The sequence below is a fragment of the Pseudonaja textilis genome, chromosome 3 (assembly GCF_049901715.1).
Source record: "Pseudonaja textilis isolate UNSWEBS1 chromosome 3, rPseTex1.2, whole genome shotgun sequence".
NCBI classification, from domain to species: Eukaryota; Metazoa; Chordata; class Lepidosauria; order Squamata; family Elapidae; genus Pseudonaja; species Pseudonaja textilis.
Window position 1 is genome coordinate 169,791,550 of NC_141992.1, and position 12,493 is coordinate 169,804,042.

At 32.6% G+C, this 12,493-nt stretch overlaps 1 protein-coding gene across 4 annotated transcripts in view; it reads left to right on the plus strand.

Annotated features, from left to right (window-relative positions):
• ZC2HC1A (zinc finger C2HC-type containing 1A) overlaps positions 1-4,120 on the plus strand; it is a 30,867-nt gene extending 26,747 nt beyond the window's left edge. For all 4 annotated transcript variants that reach the window (XM_087931431.1, XM_026706057.2, XM_026706058.2 and 1 more), the window contains exons 7-9: positions 162-264; positions 2,277-2,387; positions 3,303-4,120. In XM_087931431.1, the coding sequence (XP_087787557.1) occupies positions 162-264; positions 2,277-2,387; positions 3,303-3,474 (386 nt within the window). In that variant the 3' untranslated portion in view covers positions 3,475-4,120. The remainder of the gene's footprint in view (positions 1-161; positions 265-2,276; positions 2,388-3,302) is intronic.
• The last annotated feature ends 8,373 nt before the right edge of the window (positions 4,121-12,493 follow it).

Consider the following 12,493-nt stretch of genomic DNA (forward strand, 5'->3'; position numbering starts at 1 on the left):
CTCAATTTTTTTGAGGTATGATTATATTATCTGTGTTATTCTGCTGGCAGTTTTTGTATTAGGCCTTGCACTGTGGTCTTAGACTGTGCATAAAGATATGTAAATGTGAAAAGTCAGTCTTGCAGTGAAAGAAACAGTGTTTTTCATGTTTTCATGACAAGGTTCCTCTGCAAATAAAATATTGTCTCCAGGTGGACAAGTAGGAAACAAAATCCAGAGTTCTCCAGCTCATAAAAATGTAGTGAAAGCAAGTCCACAAATAGGGTAAGTATATTCTTAAATCTGCCAAAGGGATTCACAGGACAAGGTGCTGAAAGTTTCTAGAACTGTACTTGATCTGGTCTCATTTCCATGGAAATCTGATAATAATTAAGCAAAGTCCAACTAGTCTGCATTCCTTGATGAGAATATTAGAGGAAATGGGATGTTGAGTGTTCCTATCAATGATTTATAGTCATTCATTAAATGGTAGTTATGCCATTTAAGTGGTCATGAGAATTCTGAAAGCAAAAGCAGGATATGGCTTCATGACACATGTGGTTATCTTAACTGCATTTTCCATATCTCAAAATATGACTTGAAGCTGTTTTGGGTTACAGATAATTAAAACATTTGATTTAATCTTAGCCTTAAAAAGATACCCTATTCTTACTCCATTCTTAAGCTCTCTTCCTAAGAGCTAGACTAATTTCTGAGTCTTTACCAGTCTATATCAAAATGTCTTATAAATGTATCGTTCCCATGAATGATTTCATTAAGGTTGTAAATGGATTTCAACTATGAATAATTAATTTGCTGTTGAATATTCTTTATAATCCTGAGATATAATTTCTCTGTGACACCATTGACTGTGTTAACACATATAAAATTACAAGTGATTTTCATTACAAGTGGTATGAAATGATTTTAAGAGGTTTAATGGCTTCAATCATTTGATATATCACCTGCCTTTAGGTACCTTTGGCATACTTGAGGAGTGATTAAATTTATATTACTTCCTTTTACTTCTGCTTGTAGAATTCTGTATTATGGCTTGTGCAATTTTTCAAAAAGATACAGCATTTTTCAGGGCAAGAGAAGACCACCATCTATCCCCTCACAACTTTTTCAGGTTGCAGCTCCAAATATTTCATTTATAAATGCAGGCATCATTTAAAATAATTTGGGCTCTGATATTTTGCTTGGTTCTGCTTGCTAACCTTTCTAGTATCTTTTTAATGCTTTCTCACCTGTGGTGATATTATAGTTTTGAACATTTTGAATAAATAAATTTTTAGCTTCTTAATTATCCTCCTAAATCTTTTACCAGCTGGAGGTGTTTTCTTTGAAGTAAAACATTTGATAGTAATCCAGTGTTACTGGATTATAAAGAATTAAAGAGCAAAATAGTTTGTCTTTATCCTCTAGATGGCAACGTGTAGCTTCTCTATAAGAAATGGATAATGCTATCAAAACCAGGAAATTTTCAGAAATGATATTATGATCTTATATAATAATCAGACAATAATTTGAAGATGATGATAAATAATTTGAGTTCGGATAAATTTCAACCGTTCTGTTTTGTTATAAATTGTTGAGTGAGACAGTTAATGCTTTTAATGCACAATATTTTTTTTAATCTCTCAAACATCATTTTGTGTTTTTTGAATAATTTGATATTCATATTTCTATTCTACAGTGCAAACCCATGATAAGCAAAGGATTTGATTTATATTAAATAACATAAGAGTATGATTCTGCATTTTTAAAAGCATTAACTGCACAATTTCATTGCAATCACATAAAATGACAATGCCAGAAAAGTGGATTGCGACTGCAGATTTTCTTTAGCAAACTCTTACATTAATACTAGCAACAATGACTGTTTCCTAAACTTTATCAATTAGGGCCAGGCACTCTAAATTTGTAATTCCTGTAATTGTGATGATAAACTGATGAACAGGGATATATCCTGGGACATCATTAGCAGCTGAGAGAAGGTAAAAAGAGGGAAGGAAGGGAAGACTAGAAAAAATGGAATGGACAGGACAACAGGATGTGTTGTGCTGGAATATCCACAGCAGCTATATATTGGGAGACACTGAAAAGATCACTGGAATAATTATGCAGATCTATGGAATGTGCTGTGCTGGAATTTAATGCAGGAAATCTAATCAAGGCTTGCCATACTTGTTAAGTTTAGGATAAACCTAAATATTGAATAATTTTAGTTCTGCATAATTCTAATAATAATAATAATAATAATAATAATAATAATAATATCGTCATCTTTTAAGTGGGGCCATGAAACCACGGATGGGAGCATCTACTAATATGACACGAACCACTGGTCCGGGTATGATGGTAAACAAAAGAAAAGCATTTGGCACTGAAACTTATTCAACCAGGTAAATTATATTTGTACCTTTTAATTCAGATGAAGTAATTGGCAGATGAAAGAAAAGGAGAAAAGTGTGAAAATACGGAGAAAGGCATAATGGGTCAGGGTTTTCTGTTTTAAAAAAATCAATGAAATTGAACCATTTCTCAGTGAAATGTATCTTGCACTGTGCAAATAAAAAAATCTAATCTAATCCACATAAATGTGGAACTTGACTTAAAGTAGTCAAGTATTTTGGAAAGTCATTGTTTTTTTCTCCCCATAACTTCAGAGCCTTACTGAAATTAAAACTATTTATGTTCCCAATGGTCAAACTAGATACCTCACAGGACAATTGGGATTATAGTGTAAGGATATTCCCTCAGCCAATTTTATTTTGCAAAGCAAGGAAGTAGCTGTGTTTCTGTTTTAAGTTCTAGGGGTGGCAAACTAAGCCAGATATTTTCTGTATTGTACTTGTCTATCAGTGTGTATACCAACATATACATATACCAAATATTGATAATCACTAGCTATTCCCTAAACATAACTTTCTTAATTTTTACAGCAACTCAATATTAAAAGTGTAAGTGATCCTAATATCCCCAAAATTCCATGTAATGTTTTCTTTTGTCCTTGATTTCCATGTTATATGTGAATTTTTTAATGAGACATAAATGCTTGTAGGTAATTCAGCTAAGTTCATTGGCATAATGTTTTCCATTGAAAATGTGTGGCATAAAACATTTAGTCGACATTTAAAGCAGAATTCTGAAAAAGTTTCTTTTGGAGAGGTTGTTTACTTGGGTCAAAAATCCATATATCAATTCTTTATTACTGAAAAGAATATTTCAGAATATTTTAGAGATCATTGAAATATGTATTTCTTTAGCTCTAATCTTTGTTGTGTTTTATTATTTTGAATTTTTAATGCTTGACATAGAGCTGGATTTGACAGTGGAGACTGTTCATCTATCAATGGAGGAAGTTCCAAAAGCAATGAGGGAAATTCTCTTGCACAGTTACCAAAATTCTGTTATGAATGTGGTACCAAATATCCAATTGAATCTGCAAAATACTGCTGTGAATGTGGCGTTCGAAGAATGATTTTGTGAATACACCTATAATGTAAAATGAGAAATAGATTTCTTGCTAAGGCTATATGAAAATCTCTGCTACACTTTTCCACCGGGACTTGCTCTAAGACACCATACTAATGTTCTGGGCAATTATTTTTTGTTGTGAAATAATATATATATATAAATATATAAATACATTGTATATAAATTATTAGATACCTAAAACTGCCATTCAAGATGGTATACTTGAGATGTTGTTGGAGAATATTTAATGGAGCAAAACTTTAAATCAAGCACTAAGGTTTTTTGTAATATACATATATTAATATTCTTAGTCATTTGTAGTTTTTTGCCCTGAATCATTTGGTCTAAGGAACGTGTTCCAGTAGAAAATATGTTATACATGGAAATATTGATTGATATTTGGTTGATAACCTAGATGGTACTTTGTTGATTGACAGTCATAAATTTTATTATTTGTATACGTTTAATGTAAAATGATATTACTAGTTTCACATGTACTATTATAATTAAGTAGTTGGCATTTTACCCTCTTATTTGTTCCAAAAAGCTGTAACAAGTTTTTGTGCAGATATTTTTCTATGTGGAAAACTTCCCATGTGTTTCATACAAAAAGATTTGAGTTGCTACTAAATTAATTAAATTATCAGATATAATTTAATCATGTTCTGAGGATCAACTTCTTTTCCTAAAAAACAGGGCTGTGATCAGTTTTAAAAGCTTGGCCAATATGACCCAAATTAATTTCCCTCTTGGTTGTCTAATGTACCAACAAAAAAAATCGTTGAATATTTTATAATATGACACACTAGTTTCAGAAAAATGATATCCCAATCATGATTTTTCTTCTTCCTATTACTTTGACTAAAGGGTGTCTTTACCATTATCATTTCTTACACAATCCTCTGGAACTAAAACAAAAAGAATTATATTAAACTCAAACCACAGTAGGATTAAGTTACATTTTTTTAGTAAGCCTCCTTTCTACAGCAATTTTTCTTACCCCAAAAAACATATACTTGTGCCTTTCCCAGAATTAATGTTTTTTTTAATTTAATATCGCTGTTTCTAAATCTTTAATTTTCTAAGTTTAGTAATTTACGTAAAACAACAAGTCCATTTGCAATTTTTGACCTGAATGATGTAGGATTTATTTTTATTGCTATCTTTACTCTAGTCAAAACTTACTTGCTATGGCAGATGACAATTAAAAATGCATTTGAGCAAGATTTGTCTCCATTTTTCAGTATATTGACCAATAGCAAACTGCAATTTTTAATGAAAAGAATTAACAGATTAATTGGTATAGAATTGTATTTGTGTGTTAGAATTCTGTTTAAAAAGCATTCATAAGTGTAGTATTCCAGTTTTGTATTGTTACCTAATTTTATGTATATTAGTGAAAATCAATCTTTAATATCTTAATGTAGATTAGCACTTTTTTTCATTTAAAATACACTGGTATGGTGGAGCTTACATTACAAAAATTCAGAAGGCACTGTAGCTCTTCCTTGGTCTCTGGATTCTGCTCTGCCTTGCTTATTAACTGTTAGTGTAACTTAATATGCATCCTATTCACCAAAGAATCCACATATTTGTTGTATAAAAAAGTTTTCACATGTTCTTGCAGATGCTTTATTACATCTTATTATTGCATCTCTTTGATATGTTTTAATATAATGAATCTGGTCTTCGTAACAAAGCAATAGTCTAATTTTAACTAGTTACGTGAGCATTATTCTGATTAGGTACCTTTTTTCCCCTAAATGTTCTTTAAGAACAAAAGCATTGTACAAATGCTTGTTCTATGTTACCTAGAATTTTGTTAATAAAACTTTCATTGTGTATATAATTGTTGTATCTTAAAGAATTTTTATCTATGGGTAGGAAAAGCTATTGGAAAATAAAATCATTAGGTGGGATTTCCTAAAAATCAAAAATATTAAAACATAATTATAAATCTTTGTAAAAAAAACTTATAAGAATAAAGATGTCCAAGGAAATGTGGAAATAACTCAGACTTTAGGGATTGTATTGGGAAATATTACACCTATAATGACCTGAAAGTGTGTTTAAGGAACTAAAAAAGTGAATGGGAAACGAGCAGTATCAAGTAACTCCTACATTAACTTACTTTTTTGCTGGGAAGAAGATGGGAGTGAGGTGTCAGCCTAGAAACCAGGAGTATGGTTTCTGGGCGAGTTTTAACCCTACCTTAGATATGAAAGCCAGCTGGGTGGCCTTGGGCCAAGCACTCTCTCTCAACCCAACTCACCTCACATGGCTGCTGTTATGAGGAAATTAGGAGGAGGAAGCAGTATTAAGGTACATTCTTGAGTTACTTGTAAAAATAATGAAGGTGGGTTATAAATAATTAAATAAATGTGTGTCCCAATAGGCAATTATCAAGAGTAGACTGAAGGAGCAGGATTCCAGGTCAGGCTTGGTAGAAACATAGGAAACAATTGTTGACTTTGAACATGTTCACATATCAAATGCCAGAGGTTCCTTGTAAGGGTTATAAGAAATCTGCTAATGGTCTGACCAAACATCTCATCTTTTAAGAAATCCTAGAAATGTGAAAAGAACAAGCAAACCAACATTCCTTTCTTAATTTTTTTAAATTATTTTTTTATTTAATTTTTTTAAACAAACACAGACAAAACAATACATAAAAACATAAAACCATCTTTCAGTTACATGCAGTTCTTTTGTGCTACATGTCCATAGTCCTCCTTCACAAGTCACATAAATTCTCATATTTTCCATTTTGTGTGTGTGTGTGTGTGTGTGTGTGTGTGTGTGTGTATACATACATATATATGTATGTATGGTATTCAGCTTTGTTCGGGTATTTTCCCACGTCATTATAGTTGTGCTTTTAAAGTTGTAGCAATGTTTCGGCAGAATCTCATCTGCCATCATCAGGCTTCTGTATTGTGAACACAATACAGAAGCCTGATGATGGCAGATGAGATTCTGCCAAACGCTTCTACAACTTTAAAAGCACAACTACAATGACGTGGGAAAATACTCCGAACAAAGCTGAATGCCATACATGTAAGTACCCGCGAAAACTTAAGAAAATATACATACATACATACATACATACATACATACATATATGTATATGTATATTATTATTATTATTATTATTATGGTTCTTTCATTTAACAATAGCTATTTGTTCCACCACTTCATATAGGATATTCAACATTTTAAACCAATATGTAATATAACTTCCATTGCCACTTCGTTTAATAAAAAATACATTCTTATATCATTTTCTCTTAAATTCTATTATTTTTATATTGTAAAGTTATCTATAAAATATATCATTTCCACACTTTTTTTTCTAACCATTGATAAATCCCATATCTTATAATATTGTTTTTCTTCTTCTTCTCTAATTTCAAATGTCAATTTACTCATTTCAGCACATTCCACTATTTTCTTAATAACTTCCTCCTGTGTTGATATTTTCTCATTTTTCCAATTCTTTGCAAATACAATTCTAGCTGCTGTTAGAACATTCACAATCAAATATATCAGTTCTCTACTGTATATCTCTGGTACAACACCCAATAAAAATATTTCTGGTTTAAAATCAATATGACTTTTTGTCATTTTTTTCCAACCATATGTGGATTGTAGTCCAATATTTTTTCACCTCTGCGCATTTCCACCACATATGGTGAAATGAGCCAGGTATCTGATGACACTTCCAACATTTTTCAGATTTATTCTTAAACATTCTTGCTATTCTCGTTGGGGGAAGATGCCATCTGTAAAATATCTTATACAAATTTTCTTTATATGCAGTTGATGTTGTCATTTTATAATTTTGAGACCATAGTTTTTGCCACCTCTCTTAAGTCAATCCCGTATCCAAAATTTTTCCCCCATGCAATCAATTTCTTTAACTTATTCTTCTAATTTAACCTCTAATAAATATCCGTATAATTTCTTAGTCACCTTTTCATCAGTACCTGTTAAAATTTTATCTAAAGCAGTTTATCCTAAAAACCTTCTGTTTTGAGATCTTTATCATATCTAGAGTGTATTTGCGCATATGAAAACCAATTCATCCTTATATGGCCTTGCTCCAGTTCTCGCATAGATTTAAGTTCATCCTTTTCATTCATAATTTTGCCATATCTAACTATTCGTTCCATTTTACATATCACTGGATATGAAAACGCTTCTATAGTTGATAGCCAGACTGGAATTTTCAAATAGTGTTGCCTTTTAATCTGCTCCAAATTTAATATTAAAGCCTCTCGTATATAATGTCTTCTAAAATATCCATGTGTTTTAGTTCCCTTGTACCATAGGAAAGCATGCCAACCCAACAACAAATCATGTCCTTCAAATGTCAATAGTCTAGTATTTCGCAATGTAATCCATTCCTTGACCCACGTCGGAGTTGTCGCTTGATAATATAACTCCCAATTTGGCAGACCGAACCCACCTCTTATTCTAACATCTTGTAATAACTTTAATTTTATTCTTGCTGTTTTCTCCTGCCAGATATATTTCAGCACTATTTTATTCAACTCATCAAAATACTCTTTCCCTAATCTAATTGGAATTGTATGGAACAAATATAAAATTCTTAGTAAAATATTTATTTTAATTTTTGATATTCTCCCTATTAATTATAATTGTAAGTTTTCCCATTTTGCCAAGTCTGTCACAATCTGTTGCTTGAGTTTATTATAACTATTCTCTTTAAGTGTGCCACATCTTGCTGTCAAATATATTCCCAGGTATTTGTGACCTGGATTTCCAGGACTTTTGCCAATTCTTCCCTCTGTTTTACTAGCATATTCTTCATCAGAATCTTTGTTTTATCTTTATTTATTTTTAAACCAGCTACCACTCCATATTCCTCTATCTTTTCTATCAACAGTCACTGTTGCCAAGGGGGTCTTCTAATATAAAACCAGGTCATCTGCAAATGCTTGTAATTTGTAGTCTTCTTTCTTAATTTTCATTCCTTTTATTTCTTTCGCTTCTCTTCTATCTCTAGTTACACTTCTAATGTTAACACAAACAACAGAGGTGACAGTGGGCAACCTTGTCTTGTACCTTTCTTTATAGCAATAAATTCTGTTAATTCCCCATTAATCATTACCTTTGCTGTTTGATCATGATATATAGCTTCTATGGCTTGAATAAATTTCTTACCAAAGCCCATCTGTTCCAATTGTAATAACATAAATCACCAATTTCCATTATCAAAGGCTTTCTGTGCATCTAATATCAAGGCCATTTGTTTTTCAGGATGTGCCTCATAGTATTCCAATGTGTCCAGGATAGTTCTCATATTATTTTTAATATGTCTCTTTGGTAGAAATCCATTCTGATTGGGGTGAATAAAATTATTTGAATATCGTTTGAGTCTTTCTGCCACTATTGAAGCAAAAATTTTATAGTCTGAGTTCAATAAGGAAATGGGTCAATAGTTCTTAATTAGTTGCGGGTCTGCTTCCTCCTTTGGCACAAGTGTAATATATGCTTCTGACTATGATTTAGGTGTCCTCTTTTTTAACATAACTTCATTCATAACTTCCAGAAGCAAACTTCAACTGCTGTTGAAATGTCTTATAAAATTCAGCTGGCAATCCGTCTGGGCCTTTTCCATTATTTTGTTTTTTAATTGCTTCCATTAGTTCCATCATTGTTACGTTTCCTTCTAACATCATTTCAATATCTTTGGGTGTCGGGCAAATTTGCTTTCTGTAGATATTGTTTAATCTTCCTTCCTTTATTATCTGTTGTCCATATAACTTCCGATAAAAGTCCTGTACAATTTTTTTCTTCTCTGTGTTTCCGTGACAGGTTTACCCTTGGTCATCTATCAGTTGAGCTATTTTTCTTGATTCTTTCTCCTTTTTCAATTTATATGCTAACCATCTGCCTGGCTTATTTGCATCTTCAAAATAGTTTTGCTTAGCATTTTTAATTTTCTGTGCTAGTTCCTCTTTTTCCATTAGTCCCATTTTGTGTTTAACTATATCCATTTGTATTTTCACGTCTTTTTTAATGGTGATTTTTGTAGTTCTTTCTCAAGTCTCTTGTAATCATCCTCTAACATTTTCAACGCTTGTCTTTTTGTTTCTTATCTTTGTATAGTTTATTATCAAACCCGTAGAGTAAGCCTTCATTGTATCCCACAAGTTTTGTATTGTTGTATCTTCTGTTCTGTTCTCCTTGAAAAAGAAATCCAATTCTTTCTCCATTTTCTGTATAAGGTCCTTTTCTTTTAAGAAAGCATTATTTAAAGTCCATCTAGAACTTTTTCTTTGTCCTTGCCACTTAATTGTCATTGGATTGTGGTCTGCCCAGGTACCAGTTTCAATCTCAATTTCTTGTATGTTAATAATTCCGCTGACATCCATATCATATCTATTTTGGACCAAGATGAAAAGAAGGAAAAAAAACAAGCCACACACTGCCACAGTATCATGTCCAAGACTCTCTTGCTAAGTTAAGTTCCAAAAAAGCTTTTAAATTTTCTTCTCAAGATCCTCTCAATCTTCTTTCTTTTACTTCTTGCTTTCTCTCACTACCTGAAAGCAACCACAGACAGTAACCCAGAACAGCACCTGTAATAACATTCTTCCATGCTCATCCCACTTTCTTCACAAACTGGCTCATTGTCCTTGACAACAGTTCTTGTTATTGTCAGGCTTATCAAGCCACAAAGAAGAAAGAAACAGTGTTTCCAAGCCTCTAGATGGCAGTGTTACTTATTGTCTCTACTTTCACTCCCCCCGCCCTTGTATCCAAAGAGAGAAAAAATTAAAAATGGCTAACAAATAAGCAGTTAAACTAAAATGCTTTTAGATATTTAAAAGAAGCACTAGAAAAAAGAAAAGAGTTCTAAACAACAACAAAAAGAGTAAAGGAATCATTTTGGATGTAAAATTCAAGAAAAAGAGCAGTCAATTTTAAAATTTTAAGGCATTTGTAGAAAAGTCCAGCAATAAAAAATATTACACTAATCTTGTCTGTAGGTTTAATCTCGCTGCTTTCCCTCTTCTGTCTTCACTTTAAACTTTTTCTCATCCCTTCTCAGGGTGTTCTCTCAAATAGTAGTATTTTAAAAAATCATCTTACCAGATCGACCCACTTTCACTTTCCTCTTTCTTCCGGAGCTGTCCCAGCTTCAGCGGCTTCAATGGCTGCACCTCTGCTGCCGGAAAAAAAGGGCTTCTCCTGGATCAACCAGGGACTTTGCATTGTCCCTGGGATCAACAGGATGTGTCCTTCTCTATTACCGTCTCTACAGGACGGTTTGCGTCCGTAGGGACCATCCAGCAGCCGAGGTATCGATGGCCATCTTAGAGCATTAAGATCTCTCGTACCACCGCGATGCCAGCTCCGCCCTCCTCAATTTTTTTTAAATTAATTTTTTATTGTGAAAGACTGGGCATGTTCATCTTAACAGAAGCATCATGACATCCTGAATAGGAAGTTAATTAAGTATAGCATATATAGCATGGCATGTCTATTGAGTGAATATGCAACATAGTCGGAGAATGTTAAAATAGTTTGTAAATGTTAAAATAGTTCCTTATCAGAGTGAAGTACAGTAATTAGAATACTACAGGGTTGTTTTGGTCCTTCTGCTCTTCAAGATTTTTGACTTGGATGAGGTAAAGGAAATGATCATCAAATGGATGAGACAATTAGTAATCTTTAAAAAAAATCAGAATTATTTGGATAGGTTAAAAAAGTGGCTGAAAATAATAATGAAACTGAACAGAAAAAAATTTCACCTATGGAAAAAACACAAATGTTAAAAATATTGGAATTGTGAGTAATCATAAGCTAAATATTAAGCAGTAATTTTAAATATTAATAAGCATCTCCAAGTCCCATTTCTGGGCACTTGGAAGTACAAATATTGCCCCTGGGTACAACATTTCAAAGTCACCCATCTCTTTTCATGGAAAATATGTGGCTGATTTAAGGTGCTATAGACCTTCATGCTACTTTTATGGTCCCTCATATTTTGCAGCTCTTTTAAAAGGAGAAATCTGAAACATTGCCTTACTAGATAGAACTCGGGAATATGTTGGGGCTGCTAAATGTCAAAATTAAAAACTAATTTTAATTTTCATCAATGTAAAATAATTTCCAAAGTTGAGAGTAATAATTTTATTTTATTCAGTATTTGTTGGACATCCGGTAAGATAATAAGATGTAGATTGTTTTTCTCCTACTCCACAAGTTGTTGAAGTTTGTTGAAAACAATACTTGAATTGACCATAAGAAACAATTGGTAAGTATTAGTACTAAATGAATTGTGTCTACTTGTAGAATTGGGGAAGGAGGAATTGTCTGAAGAAACTACCTTTGCCTTCCCACCATGGAACAACATGCCTCTGCCAAACAGCCTGCCCTAGTTCCACTTTCTGAAGAAAAATCTGCAGAACTGGAGATTGGGGCATCAAGTGAGGTTTTTTTTTTAATAAGAACCCAGGGCTCTGTTTGAAATTACATTACATTATTTGGTCAGAGCTATTCTGATTGAGATTCATCTTATTTTGCAATAATGTTCCAAGTTTTGAATGTTTAATTTGTCAGCATAATGGGTAGAAGGAATAATGCTGAGGAATAAGAGAAAAAGCTGCAATCAAGATAACAAAAGAAATTTGAATCTGCATCAGAAGTGTACGTTGAGAAAGCATTTCAGACATGATGCTACTCAGATCCCATCAAGATAAAAGTCAGGGAGAAGGGAAGGACATTCAGACCTGGAAGATTGCTACTATAGCCTGGTAATAAACCATATGTTAGTTTGCATGTCTTCAGTTTCTACGTTTGATCTGCTGACATCAATCTTGCAAATCTCCAATGTTAAGGAAATTACACATGTTTGAGCTTTACCAAATAATTATCATAAGTAATTAATGCTTTGGAATGACACTTGTCATTTGTAAGTAGGATACTTATCCCTCTATCTGAATTTAAATGTCAGTTCTCTGCTTCCACTTCCAACTGGGTGTGAAAACTTTATTTC